The 14,735-nt window shown below is 56.7% G+C and overlaps 1 protein-coding gene across 1 annotated transcript; it reads left to right on the top strand.

Annotated features, from left to right (window-relative positions):
* Positions 1-652: 652 nt before the first annotated feature.
* On the top strand, positions 653-7,275 carry Inhbb (inhibin subunit beta B). Its single transcript, XM_021633220.2, has 2 exons — positions 653-2,232; positions 4,652-7,275. The coding sequence occupies exons 1-2, from the start codon at positions 1,767-1,769 to the stop codon at positions 5,425-5,427; spliced, it is 1,242 nt and encodes a 413-aa protein (XP_021488895.1). The 5' UTR covers positions 653-1,766; the 3' UTR covers positions 5,428-7,275.
* Positions 7,276-14,735: the final 7,460 nt, after the last annotated feature.

Raw genomic sequence — 14,735 nt, 5'->3', positions numbered from 1 at the left:
TCTTCTAGCCCAGGGGCCTAAGCCATCGCTCATGGGGACAGCGGACTGGGACGCTAGAAGAGGGTGCCGCAGCCCGGGAGTGGCATCCACCGGCACCGCTTCTCTGCTGCATTCGCGCTTACCCCCACCCCTCAGCCCCCGGGCTGGACAGCGAAGGGTAGCCCCGTGGAGGCTCTGCGGCCGGCGGCTGCGGCGACTGAGGGTCGCCAGTCCCCGTTGCGAAGGGCGACAGCCTGGGACAGGGGCAAGGCCTGCAGGGCCCGAGTAGGGGGAGCACAGAAACGCCCGGATCCTACTCCCGGAACGGGTCGGTGCCATCTATCCACCGTCCCGTGGGGGCGAGGGTCCGGGGCACTCATGTGGTGGGAAAGTTTCGAGGTAGCAAAAGTGGCTTGGCATCGCGGGGTGGCCGGGCCGGGGAGGAGAGAGCCTCCTGGCCAAGGCAGAAAGGGAAAGAGCGGAGGGAAGAGGGGGTGGGAGGAGGATCAGGCAGCACCGACCTGCAGAATCCGCCTCCCCCTCCGCCCCCGGGAAGCCCGAGCAGGGAGGCGCGGGCCGTCTCCTCCCGCACGGCCCGGACGACACTCCCCCCCCGTGTTTTTTTTTTTTTTTTTCCTGCCAACGTCTATCTCAACGCGCGCGCACATACGGAGATTGTGCGGCTTTTTTTACCCCTCGGGGGGGAAAAAAGAACAGGGAGTGGAAAGGAAGAGAAGGCAAAACGAACAACTCCTCCTCGGGCGCACTCTGCACTCCGAGTCACGGCCGGGCGCGGGGACGCTGCCGCCACCGCCGCCGCCGCCTCGCCCTCTCCCCGGCCCTGCGGCGTGTGCCAGCGGGAGCGCCAGACCCCGGGGACGCCGAGAGACTTTTGGCCGCCGCCGCCGCGCCAGGCAGAGGAGACAGCGGCAAGGAGGGCCCTGACACCGCCTCTCCCTCCTCCGTCGCCCCGGCCGGCCCGCGCAGGCAGCCGGGCGCGGGGAAGCGGGGAGGCGCGCAGGCCCGGGAGAGACGCCCGGCGGCCCGCCCGCCCGCGGATGCGGAGCCCGGGGGAGCCCGGACACAACTTTGCCGGCTGACGCGCCGGGAGGACCGCAGGGCCCGCGGCGCCGCCCGGAGAGGGGCCCGCGGCGCGGCGCTCCCCCGCAGCGCCCGGCGCCAGCAGGGGGGACGACCTGCCCGTCCCTGCCGCCGCCTCGGGCGGCCGCTCCCCCGCTCCGCGCGGCGCCAGGGCGAGGCGCTCAGGTGCGGGCGCGGGGCCCCAGCCGCAGCGCCCTCCGCAGCGCCGCGCCCGGGGGGCTCGGACGCCCTCGCCTCGCTCTCCAGGGCGAGTCGCGTCCGCCGGCTCTCCCCGCTCCGCCCCGCCGGCCCCGGCGAGCCCGGCCGCCGTCGCCGCCGCCGCCGCCGCTCGTCGCTTTCGCTTGGCCCGGCCGGGGGGCTGCGGCGGCCCTCGACGCGGAGAGGATGGGCGGGCTGCGGCTGCCCCGGCGCCCCGAGACGCCCGCGCGCCGCTGAGCCGGCGGGCCCACCCCCGCGCCAGCCCACGCGCCCCCTCGGGCCCCGCGGCGCCCCTTCTCGGCCGCGCGGGAACCCCCGCGGCCCGGCCGGCCCCCTCCCCCTGCGAGCCGGCGGCGGCGCTCCCGGCAGGCGGGCGGGCGGAGGCCCGGCGGGGGCGGGGCGGGGCGGCGCGCCCGGAGCCCGGAGCCCGGCCCTGAGCTCGCTGCGCCTCGCCTCGCGGCGGGCGCCCTCGTCGCCAGCGGCGCACCATGGACGGGCTGCCCGGTCGGGCGTTGGGGGCCGCCTGCCTCCTGCTCCTGGCGGCCGGCTGGCTGGGGCCCGAGGCCTGGGGCTCCCCCACGCCCCCGCCGTCGCCCGCCGCGCCGCCCCCGCCCCCGCCGCCCGGAGCTCCCGGCGGCTCGCCGGACACCTGTACGTCGTGCGGCGGCGGCGGCGGCGGCGGCGGCTTCCGGCGGCCAGAGGAGCTGGGCCGGGTGGACGGCGACTTCCTGGAGGCGGTGAAGAGGCACATCCTGAGCCGCCTGCAGTTGCGGGGCCGGCCCAACATCACGCACGCCGTGCCCAAGGCCGCCATGGTCACGGCCCTGCGCAAGCTGCACGCCGGCAAGGTGCGCGAGGACGGCCGCGTGGAGATCCCGCACCTCGACGGCCACGCCAGCCCCGGCGCCGACGGCCAGGAACGCGTCTCCGAGATCATCAGCTTCGCCGAGACAGGTGGGTTCGGCCATGGGGAGGCCGGAGGCGGCCGCTATCCCTCCCTTTTTCCTTCTCCCGGGAAGCTGCCTTCGCCGCCTCTGCAGCCCGCACGCCCCGAGGGCATTCAGGCTCCGGGCAGGGCCGCTCTGCGGTGGCCTTGCGTGCGTCCCAGGGTGGCAGTCCTTCCCTGCCCTCCGAGCCCAGACCGCAGACCCCTGGCGGCTTCCCTCTCTCTGCAGCCACTGGGGAGCACCTTGCCCTTCATCCCGGCTTACAGGAATTGGGCCCCAGTGCCTCTGGGCGCGCGTCCCCCTCCCGGCAGATGCGCGCAGCCCTGGCTCTGCGGGCACTTGCTTGGTGATTGCTTAATGTTTTTGTTTCCCACGATCCGAGTGTAGGCTTAGCAGTGTAGATGGAGATGTGTGTGCTTGTTGATATACGTGGGCCGGAGAGGAGAGGGGAGGAAAGAGAGAGGAGGGAGAGAGGAAGGGGAGAGAGAGAGAGAGGGAGGCCAGGCGGCCCCTGGGGCCGCCTGCTTCGCCCGGCGGCATGGGCTTGCCAGGATTGCTGAAGCTTCGGTGGGGAGAGCTAGGCAACCTCCGTTCCGATTGTGTGGGCACCAAGAGTCGGGCGGAAGGCGGCTTCTCAACAGGTCCATCATTTACGCAAAGACGCGGCTCAGGAACAGCCCCATGCCTTTAGGCTTGCCTGGCAGCAAGAGCAGCCCTCTCTAGTCCGGGAGAGAGGGGCAGTTAACAAAGAGTGGGATTCCCTTTTGCAGTGTCCTCCCTGGCCCCGTTTTGCAAATCTCTGTCCACTATCTAAATATAAAAATCAGAGAAAGAGAGAAAACGAAAATCTTCTGGAAGTTTAAAACGGAGGAAAATTTCCCGGGCAGAAACGGTGTAAGTGCTTTAGACATCGCTGTCCTTTTCAGGACTTGAATGCGCCAGGCTGGCTTTTGTGCTGGGAGCTCAGCCCCATTTGTGCAGAGGGGACTGCAGAGAAGGTCGCAGAGGGGGAAGCCCGATGTAGTCAGGGTGGGGACAAGCAGGGAGCCTGGGAAGAGGAGGGGGGAGCCGCATGCTCCTGGCTGCAAATGCCCCCCTACTCTCCCAGGCATCAGGCAGACCCTGCCTGTGCTGCCGCCGGGGATAAAAAGGGATGAAAAGTTTTGCATGGCCGGGTGTGGAGAAAGGCAGAGACAATCAAGGCTGGTTTGTGCTTAGAAAGAAATCCATTGCCGTTTTAGCTGTCTGCCAGAGTCAGGGAAGGCTCGGCATGCAATTAGAGGGCCTGGATTAAAAGGTGCATTGGGGCCCAGAGTAGAAACGTGATTCGGGAAGGTCGAGAGGCCTTTTGGTCCTGGTGGCACAAAATGACAGCGGGGGCTGTTATATTTCTGGTCCGATTCACGGAGCCAGCTCTTTGACTTATAAATAACAGATTCAGGTCACAGGCAGCTCGGCCAAGACCAGCTTTTAAGGCTGCAGTTTCCCCCATTTCAAAGTCAGACGTCAGTGTTATTAGAGGAGCCAGTGAGAACTGAGGAAGGGGCTGGGGTGGGGGTGGGGGGAGGCCTCATTGTACCAGCCATGTCTGCAGAACAGGTAGAGGCTGTCAGAGGGAAGGGCTGACGAAATGGACAGCGAGAGAGGCACTTCGTCTCTTGTCTGGCATAACTATTCTTCTGGCTGAACTGAAATGTTGAGATGACTCGCAACTCTACCCCCGCCCCCTCTGAGATCTTGAACTGCCTGCAGTGTTCTGGGAGTTGGGGTCTGGTCAAAGGATCCGACCTTGAGTTTTCGAGGCTGACTGTCCTGTCCCTGGGAACTCCTTGGAAACGGGGGCTGCACTTTGCAGCTCTCAGGACGCACGCTTCTCTGTTAGAAACCCGAGCAGAGCCTGCTTGTTTGCAGTGAAGGGCCCAGTGGGGCTGGAGCAGATCGTGCTTAGGTAAACACTGCAGAGAGGCTGTAGGTGGCTTGGCTTGATTTTGCAATGCCCTAAGTTAACCAGAAAGAAGACGAAGAAGAAGAGCCTCCTTTAAACACCCTCCCTCCAAATCCTCCCTGGGATCTTGGTTTTGTTTTCAGAGCCCCATAACAACTTGTTAAGATTTTGGCCTCCTGACAAGTTGAGCTTTGAGGCCTGACAATCCGATCTCCAGGGAGCCCTGGCCGGGGAGAGGTGAGGCAGGGTTTTTATAGGTCTGGACCCTGGCTCCACCCTGGTCCTGTTTTCTCAATGGGAAGTGATTCTTCTGCCTCCGGCAGGTTATGGCAGAGGCCCGGGCCCCAAGAATGGTATTTCTGGTCAGTAACACTTTCCAGCTGTGGTGAGTGTTCATTCCAGCATCACGCAGCGGAGCCCATTCCCCGTTGCCTTGTGTTCTCATGGAATTAACTTGGCCTGTTCTTCCCCGTCTTCACAGATGGCCTCGCCTCCTCCCGGGTCCGCCTGTATTTCTTCGTCTCTAACGAAGGCAACCAGAACCTATTCGTGGTGCAGGCCAGCCTGTGGCTGTACCTGAAACTGCTCCCGTACGTCCTGGAGAAGGGCAGCCGGAGGAAGGTCCGGGTCAAGGTGTACTTCCAGGAGCAGGGTCACGGTGACAGGTGGAACGCGGTGGAGAAGAAGGTGGACCTGAAGCGGAGCGGCTGGCACACCTTCCCGATCACAGAGGCCATCCAGGCCTTGTTTGAGCGCGGCGAGAGACGCCTCAACCTGGACGTGCAGTGCGACAGCTGCCAGGAGCTAGCCGTGGTGCCTGTGTTCGTGGACCCCGGGGAGGAGTCGCACAGGCCCTTTGTGGTGGTGCAGGCCCGCCTGGGTGATAGCAGACATCGCATCCGCAAACGGGGTCTAGAGTGTGATGGGAGGACCAGCCTGTGTTGCAGGCAACAGTTCTTCATCGACTTTCGGCTCATCGGCTGGAACGACTGGATCATTGCGCCCACTGGCTACTACGGGAACTACTGTGAGGGCAGCTGCCCGGCCTACCTGGCTGGGGTCCCCGGCTCGGCCTCCTCCTTCCACACCGCTGTGGTGAACCAGTACCGCATGCGCGGCCTGAACCCTGGGCCCGTGAACTCTTGCTGCATCCCCACCAAGCTGAGCTCTATGTCCATGCTCTACTTTGATGACGAATACAACATCGTCAAGCGGGACGTGCCCAACATGATCGTGGAGGAGTGTGGCTGCGCCTGACAGTGGTGATGGGTGCAGAGCACGGGCCCATGGGTCTTTGAGGGAGCAGGAGAGGCAGGTGGGCTGAGTGTGGTTGCTCCATTGGGCCATGAAGAGTGCTAGGGTGAGGCCTGAAATAATGTTCTCCCGCTTCGTAGAAAACCAGTCAGAACCAGAGGGAGACCCTCGTGTGACACGAGAGACTCCTAACTGCACACATAGCCAGACTCATGCAGCCTGCCACCCACACAGCAGCCTCCAGGATACCAGCGAACGGATGCGGTGACAAATGGCAGCTTAGCTACCAATGCCTGTCAGTCGGAGAGAATGGGGTGCGCAGCCACCATTCCCACCAGCTGGCTGGGGACTCTGAATTGCGCCTTCTGAGCACACATAAAAGCACAAAGACAGAGGACACAGAGAGAGTGAGCCAGAGAGCCACCAAGAGGAAACGCAGGGTGGGAGCACGGGCGGGCGGAGGGCCATGTGCCCCTGGCTGGTCCCAGCCTCTTCACCACAGCGCCTGGTGCAGTCTGCCTGCTCACTCCCCGCCCGGCATCCTCCATGCTTTGAGGCCAGCAGAGCTGTGCCACCCTGCTCTTGGAGAAGGCAAATAGCCCAGGAGGGACTCGCCCGTCATAAAGACCATGGAGCAGGGACAGTGACCCTTCGACTGTCTGTCATCTGGGTCCCTGGTGTGACTTGTGTGTATGTGTGTTTGTTTTCAGGGGTGGGGCGGGGGGAGAAGAAGGGTCTTAATTTTATGCTTTAAACTTGTCTCCCAACAACTGACAGGTCATTTGTGCCAGTTGCAGAGTTGAAAAGAGCCTATCGGCTATGACCTTTGAAGCGGAAAGGCCAAGTGATTTCTAAGTGAGAAGGAAAAAATGTTGCAATCAGTGCCCTTTGCTGGGGACATCCTAGCACCATGGTGAGAGGAGCAGGGGGTGACCACTAGGCAAAGGGAAGAGCCCAGAGGAGGCAGGGTAGAGTGGAGGAGTTCCGGGGAGCTGCTTAGCTGGTCTTGGAGAGACAGAGCTTTCGGCTGCTTTGCAGAAGTTGTCCCTGTGGGTGGGCCCTGGCCCCAGGGGTTGTCCGTGCACATGGCTCCTGCCCACTTCACTTGCCTGCCTGCCTGTCCGCCCCACAAAGCACTTGCGGTCCTGCGTGAACGCACATGACAGTAGCACTTGCAGGTCTACGTGTGTCCAGAAGTGGCCCTGGGGCAAGAGCTGACGTGGCTGTCCTTGTGGATGTCCGAGCGCCACGCGAACTATGCAATTTAAAGGGTTGACCCACACTGGGCGAGACTGGACTCGTACGACTCTTTTATATTTTTATACTTGAAGTGAAATCCTTTGCTTCTTTTCTAAGCGAATGATTGCTTTCAATGTTTGCACTGATTTAGCTGCATGGTTAGTCAGAAACTGCCATTTGAAAAAAAGTTATTTTTATAGCAGCAGAAAAATGAATACAGTTAAATGTATTATACATAATTTTGGAACCAAAGAGGCCAGCGGATCAGTTTTAATTTTTATTAGATGGTGAGGCCATCTCCTATGCGTTGGATGTTCTAAGCAATCCCTTGAGTGGCCTGCCAGCGTTTCAGGGTATAAATGAATTTTTTTTTTATTATTCAGTTGGTGTGTCATTTTTGTCCGTACACACCCAGAAAGTAGAGTAAAATAAATGACTGGTAGAATGCAGGTGTGTATCTGTAAGTCTCATCTTTAGTTTATTTAATAAAGCCCTCCTTAGGTTCTGTTTCATAATAACTTAAAGCCAAACAGTTTCCCCCACAGACTGGCTGTCTTAAGTATTTTACGTTCGTGTACAGTTTAAGACAATAAAAGATGGAGTGCCACAGGCCTTCCACCTTGTGTCATGTCTGGGGCAGTGGGCGGCTGGGAGGAGGGCGGCGGTCCAGATGTCCAGTTCTGATGCCAGCAGTCCCCATGGACTGCTCTCTACACTCTCAGGGCCCTTGCCCGACACATACGTCACACAGTGAGCGAGAAGAGATGGCAGAAGACCAACCGAAAGGCAATTAGCAAATTACACGTTTGTTTACCATTCCAGCCCCCAACTAGTTATGTTCCGCCAATGCTGGATCTCTTCACTTTTCAAAAATGCTGTGGTACTTGATGACAACCTTAGTGACCTGAGTCTGAGCCCCGGGTTCCACATAGCAGAAAGAGATTGTCTCCTGTGAATCGTTCTCTGGTGCCACTTAAGCTTCCAGGCCACTGAGGAAGGGAGTGTGTACGGCCTGGCGGGCGAGCTCTCTATTCCACATCCCAGACCTCCGTGCTCACTCTAGGTTCTTGTAGAGGTGATTCCGAGGGAGTAGATTCAGATCCTGTCATTAGATGCTAAGCAGACATGGTGGTGGGTATGTTAACTACCCCTCCCGTGGCAGTCTCAACTGCTGAGAGTCCGTGATGGCCTTAGCAGTTACTGCAGCTCAGCCACCATTCGGTGCGACTGAGCCATCTAGTCAGCTCTGTCATCTGTCTCACAGACACTGCATCACAAAGCTTTGCTTCCCAGAGAGTGGGAGGTGGACCTGAGAGCCCAGATACACCCTACCCAAGGTCACCCCACCAAGATACTTGCTAGCTTGGGAGGATTGTAGACTTCCATATTGCCTTTTTTTGAGTCCTATGGGCTTTAAAGAAGTGTTTTCAAGCTCACTAATTTGGCTTGAATACCTGGCTGACAAGTGCTGAAGAATCCCCCTGCCTGCAGTTCCCTAGCACTGGGATTATAGGCACATGCCTAGCTTTCCTATGGATTCTGGATTCCTGAACTCAAGTCCTCATGCTTCTCTGGCAAGCACGTTACTGACTGAGTCATCTTCCTAGCCCTGCCCTGGGATGGTTTTGCAGGTGGAAGAATGAAAGTGCCCAAAGGGAGGAGGGCCTGTGAAGGGCCTGAGGCTCCAGAGGCCTGAGGGCCAATAGCTACTGAGCAGCTCCCCGACCCTGGTATGTGTCCCTATGGGCCCAACCTACACACTTACCATGGCTGGGAGGTACAATGAGGCCAGGTACTGTGGATCTGGGCCAGCTGGGGGGGGGGGGGGCTTTCATTCTTTTCTCTCGAGTGTAGTTCAGGGATGGCCTGGAATCCCTGATTCTTCCGCCCCTACCTCTCCAGTGCTAGGATTAGCCACAGACCTGTGTCATCTTGCATGGTTTATGGGATCCTGGGAATTGAACCTAGGGCTTTGTGCATGTCAGGTGAGCACTGTACCAACAGCCAGCACTTTAGCTCATGACTTTGGTTTCTCAGGCTTCATCCTTTCTTCTGCTCTACCCTTCTTTCCCTGGCTCAAGGTGGTCCTGGCTCAAGGGACCCTCCGCCCAGGCCCAGAGGCTAAGCGGTGCACTGTGCCTAAGCCAGGACCTCACTCAAGCTCCTGGCTCTGTAGATCCTCCCTTCCCTGCCTTCACATCCCTTCTAGACCCTTACCTCTCTTGTTCATCCCAGCCCTATCTGGGACCACTGGGATGGACGGAATCAGGAGGCAACTATTCCCATTCCTCTCAAGTGCTCCCTTCCGTCCTCTGCAGTGCCCGATACTCAACCATGTGGAGCTCATTCTTAGCTGACCTTCAAACACGCCCTGGGTCTTCACTGACTCCAGGGAGCTGAAGACCTTGAGTTGGAGGAGGGGAAGGCAGACCCAAGTCTATCCCTCCTCTCCCACACATCCCAGGGAGGCAGGAGAAGATCCATGCTAGAGGCCCCCAGGTCGTCCTTGGTTTGTGTTTTCTTCAAGGTCCCCTGGGCTGGCTCAGAATGGGACCTTGTAGCTCATAGCCAGAATTTAGCGGGGCCTTGCTCCCGAGACAGTACAACACCATCACAGGAGTTTCTGCTACAGCTCCAGGTGAAGTCCTGGAAGAGGGGTGGTCAGCTTAGGTCTGTGGCAAGGCTCCTGGAGCTCAGGATAGCCACAGCCATGCCTCCCAGGCTCTGTACTGTGCCCTGGCAAGAGCGCTGCTGGGGTATCACATGACATGTGTGGACCTTGGAGAATCCTGCTGATCTGGGGATGCTTGAGAACTGGAAACTGGATGGGGGGGAAGGAGAGAGAGTGAGAAGAGGGAATGGGTCTAGGACATCATAAATTACCATTGAAGGGTGCCAAAGACAGTACGCCTTGGTGTTATTTCTGAGACAGGGGCTCATTTAGCCCATGCTGACCTCAAACTTGCTATGTAGCTGACGATGACCTTGAACCTATTCTGTGTCTACTATCTAACTGCTGGGTTACTGGCATGTTCCACCAAGCATGGGTATCAAACCCAGGACATCACACCTGCTAAGCCCAGCACTCACCATTGACTGAGCCGCACCCCAGCCCTGCCATTTCCATTTTCTTCCTCCTATGGGTGGTACTGTTGGCCTTGCGCTTTGTGACTTGCAGTCATTTTTTTTTTTTTTAAAGTGTGGGTTGCTGTTGGCAGTTGGGAGTTCTGATCATTTGCCCTGCAGCTGCTCTGTGGCCTGTGTAGGTGTCCTTCATTGATGTCTCAGGCCCTGCTGCTTTTCTCTGGCCATTTGGTACCAAGGCATTATCTTGATGTCACTGCAAATGCAAAGAGAGAATACCTTAAAAGTTGGGCTTTCATCTGGTTTTTTACTCATTTAGCAGACTTTTATGGAGTGCCAACTTTTTGTGACATCCACACATTATCTCAATGTAGTTCTCACAACCAGGGTGTGGAAGTCAGCAGATTGTCATTCAGTCCATTATACAGATGGCAATACTGAGGCCAGAACAAGGGTGCTCCTGGCTCAGGTGATCAGCTCAAACAGAAGAGCAGGGATTTACAGTCATTTCCAGTCTCTCACAGACATGGGGCTGCCCAGGAGACACAGGGAGCAAGCACTGTTCTGGGGTTTGCCCCAGCCTAGGCAATAGTTTAAACTGACATTTCTGTCCACAGATGTGGGAACATCCATCTGTTTACTAGCCCTGCTCCTTTCCTGGCTGCTGGAGTAGGATGGGATGAGGGTAGATAAACTATGGACAGAGCGAAGCTGGGCAGGCCGGGATGTTGCTGGTCCAGCCTCCGGCCTTGCGATGGTGGAGCTAGCCAGGACAGCTCCAGCAGTACTTACTGAGAACTTTGCCTAGGCATCCAGCAGGCTGGCAGTTGACTCCAGTCTACTCTACCTTTTAGAACCCTTATTAATGAAATGAGGTGCCAATAATGCCTTGCATCAGGGGGCTGCCAGGGCAGGGCTGTGGCACAATGGTGTTGTGGTTGTTTAGCTCAAGTATCATGTGGAATTCTGAGGACAGCTTTCAGGAGCTGGCTCTCTCTTTCACCATGTGACTCCTGGGGATTGGCACCTTCACCCGGGGAACCATCCATCTGCCCCCACCAACCCCAGGTTTTTGTTTTACCAAAGCCTAGCCTGGCCTCAAACTCACTGTGCAGCAGAGGATGGCCTTGAACTCCTGATCTACTTGCCTCCAGCTCCTGAATGCTGGAATCACTGGGTTATACCACAACATGCAGTTTATGTGGGGCTGGGGCTGGAGCCCCACATGTGCTGGGCAAGCCTTCTACCAACGCCCCCATCCCGTGCCTCCAAGTTTGATGCTCTGTCAGGAAGGGTTCCCCACCTTCCCTTGAGGCAGCATCTCCGCAGCACACCCCCCGCATCTGTTGCAGGTGATGGCTGTCAGCAGGGAGACTGGATCGTACCGGAGGAATGTTTAGTGGCTGCTTCCCTTCCAATCTGATACTCTCCTCCACATCGGATACCCTGCCAGCTATTTTTCTTTATGACCCAGTTGGTGGAACCCATTTAACAGATGGGGAAGTTGAGCCTAGGGGCAGCTGTATTCATCCTGGAAGGGTTTCTCAGAAGCCCCTAGCAGCCCTTCATTCTTCCAACCTCATTGGTGCAGCTGAGAGTCTGTGTAGCTCCAGACACCTGGCCATCTGCACCACAACCTGATGAGAAGGATCTATTTGTGAGCAGGAATAGGGTCTATCCCTGTCTATGACAGGGCCCAGGGAAAACCAGCCAGGGCTGAGAACTGTGGATGCTCAGAGAACAGACTCATTGAGGGCATTTCTAACTGGGATTTTCCTTTCCTTTCCTTTCCTTTCCTTTCCTTTCCTTTCCTTTCCTTTCCTTTCCTTTCCTTTCCTTTCCTTTCCTTTCCTTTTTCCTTTTTCCTTTTTCCTTTTTCCTTTTTCCTTTTTCCTTTTTCCTTTTTCCTTTTTCCTTTTTCCTTTCCTTTCCTTTTTCCTTTTTCCTTTCCTTTCCTTTCCTTTTTCCTTTTTCCTTCCCTTCTCTTCCCTTGCCTTTTCTTTCCTTTCTTTTCCTTTCCTTTCTTCCCTTCCCTTCCCTTCCTTTTCTTTTCTTTTTTGAGATGGGCAAGAATGCCTCTGAACTTCTGCTCCTCCTGCCTCTACCTCCCCAGTGCGTGGATTCCAGGCATGTAATCATGGTATACATGGTATACCTGTTCTGTCTATACTACAGATGGAACACAGGCCTTGCACATTGTAGGCGAGTGAGCACAGTACCGACTGAGTGACATCCCCACCCCCCAACTGGGATTTCAAAGAAAGCTCTTCCAGACTCCTTGGGCAAAGTTCCCACAGGGTAGTGAGGCCAAAAAACAGAGGGGCCAGAGAAGGGTGGCAGGAACCTTCCCCACCCCCTGTTCCCTGGGGCAGGGAAGCAGGGTGGCCTTAGGTCTGTGCAGGGGATGCAGAAGCAGGGGGTCCTGGGGCATCCATGGTTCTTACAGGCAACTTTGGCTTCTGCTCTGTCCTTTTGCCACCTGCCCATCCCCCACCTCTACTCCTTGCCTTGCCAGCTTCTGCCAGTGACAGTGAGGGTGCGGGTGGGTCTCTAGGCCCAATCTCTAGCCCTTCTGTGGAATGAAGGATGAAGGTTGGTTTGACACACTTCCCTTACTCTGTTTACTGTAGGGCCTGTGGGTAGAGTACAAACAGCCTTGGGGAATACAGCATCGCACAGAAAATTGAGAGGCTACCATGGGTATCTGTGTGTCACCCCAGTGGATATCTTTGGGACTCAGGGGTCCTGGCACTATGGAATCAGCTCAGGGTCTCTCTGAGCCCTTGGAATCATAGAACCCTCAAGAAACCATTGTAGAGTTGCTGGACACTGTGCTAGTGTCATGCCTCTTTCCTCAGAAGCCTGTAGGTAGAGGATGCTGTTGCATCACCAGCTCTGGGTCAGGGAGTCCTTGCTGTTACTCTATGGGGCTGTCCACCTTTCTCATTGGGGGCAGGGCTCGCTGGCCTGTCCTTCACAGGGGAGCCAGGAAACCCTCTGAGCAAGACAAGCCTAGTCAGGCCTTGCCTTGCTGTTGCCTGCCTGAGGTCAGGAAAAGCTGTTCTTCGGGGCTGGGGTGGAGCGTCACTCTGCAATGCCCAGGAACCAATAAGGTGAGCCATGCCCTACAGAAACCCCTTGTCCCACCACTGCCAGCCTGACAACCAAACAGAGACTGGTTGGTCCTTGAGGCACTCAAGTGACTGGCACCCTGTGACCCTGGCAGGACGTGTAATGGCTCCAGTGGGGCACTGTTCCCCAGAGCCAGCCCCCTTCACCCTGGGCTTCTGGTCCACTGGCATTTCCTCACTTGCGTGGTCTAGCTTATTAGGGTTCACCCTAGAGAGCTCTGGACAGGAGCCAGATTCTTAGAGAACGTGAAGCCCTCTCCCGGGCTTGTCTGCTGGCTTACCCTCCTCAGAGGCTAATGGCTCCATTTCAGGGGCACTGGGAGTACCTGTGGCTCACTATTGCTGCCTTTCTGCAGCTGGGGCATAACAGGTACTCAAGACCCAATTCTGGGGTCTGGAGATGCAGCTCAGTTGATAAATTACTTACCCAGTCTAGCGTGCACAACACCTGAGTTTGATGCCCTGCAGAGTATAAACCAGGTATCGTGCTACATACCTGGAATCCCAGCATTTGGGAGGTGATGGTGATGGCAGGAATATTAGTGGTTTAAGGTTCTCAGCTACATGGCCAGTTTGGAGGCCAGCCTGTGCTACATGAGACCTTCTCAAAACACATCAAAAGCAAACAAAACCACTCCTGTTTCTTTTCTCTAGCCTAGGTTGGTTGGACTGAAGCTTACTATGGTTATCCCAGACTGGCCTCAAACTCATGATGCTCCTGCCTCAGCCTCCTGAGTGCTGGGATTCTAAGACTCTTTTTTTTTTTTTTTTTTTTTTTTTTTTTTGTGCTGGAGCAACTGGGGCTAAGGGAGCCAGTAAGACCTGGCTCAGACAGACAGCAGTGCTCCTGACCACACCTTTGTTATTTTTCTTGCTTTTAAGAGCACCCTGTGCCCCACAGGTGACTCACATAACAGCATTCTCAAAGCCTGCAATTTGCCTCAGCTTCACAGCAAAGCTCGGCTTCACACACGAGCGTCTGCTGCCTCGGGCAAGTGCCAGGCCTATCTGCACGGGTGTCACCTGGGGCCAGGGCACCAATAAATAAAGATCTGTGTGAGATTCCTGGCTCCTCTCCGGCACCCAGGAAAAAGTATCTCTTCCTGTTCTTGTATTCCACCCTGGGGAGAGTGTGGTTCGTCACCCGAGGGTGTGTTGTAAAAGCTCAGCTTTAATTAATCAATCACCAAGCGATGAACTGGTTAATGCGGGGCCCACTCCCCCGTGGATGACTGGCACGGTAATGAATGCCAATTATTTCAGCATTAATAATTAATCTCCAACCGTGCCTGGGAAGGAGTAGAAGGCACACAGGACTCAAATCAGCTCTGAGAGCCAGCCAGACACCAGGCTGCTGTTGGCTGTCCTGCCTGAGGCTCCTCTGGGCCTTCGCTACCAAGGGTGAGAAAGGTATCAAGACAAGGGGACTCAGGTGGGTCCCCAAATAGGAGCAGGGCTAAATCCCACGAAGGCCCGGGCTAGGCTGGCTCTCACACTGTGGAACTGAGTCCTGGGAGCAGCCACTGCATGAAACAAGTGCCTAGTACTTGCTGATTGTCATTCTTATCTCACCGAGCCCCATTACTCAAGAGTTTCTTAACCTCGGAGAACTTTCTAGCCATTTGGAACACAGCTGGTTTGTGTACTCATTCATTTGCATCTTTGTCGTTTGAGCATCAGTTTGAAATGTTTTAAAAATTAATTATGTGCCTCTGTTTATGTGAGAGCTACTGCCCGTGCAGGGCCAGAGACTTTGGGTCCCCCTGGAGCTGGCGTTGTAGGTACTTGTGAGCCACCTTATGCAAGACCTGTGAATCAAACTCCTTTGAAAGGACAGGGAGTCCTTTAAACTGCTGT

Source organism: Meriones unguiculatus, chromosome 18, assembly GCF_030254825.1.
Source record: "Meriones unguiculatus strain TT.TT164.6M chromosome 18, Bangor_MerUng_6.1, whole genome shotgun sequence".
Lineage (NCBI taxonomy): Eukaryota > Metazoa > Chordata > Mammalia > Rodentia > Muridae > Meriones > Meriones unguiculatus.
The sequence above is the reverse complement of the archived record's forward strand: the minus strand, read 5'-3'. Positions and strand labels throughout refer to the sequence as shown.

What these genes read in the sequence shown, in the direction of transcription:
- Inhbb (XM_021633220.2), top strand. Translation starts at nt 1,767, where the DNA reads ATGGACGGGCTGCCCGGTCGGGCGTTGGGGGCCGCCTGCCTCCTGCTC. An exon ending in CATCAGCTTCGCCGAGACAG is followed by an intron (nt 2,233 to 4,651) that starts GTGGGTTCGGCC and finishes CCGTCTTCACAG; the next exon opens with ATGGCCTCGCCTCCTCCCGG.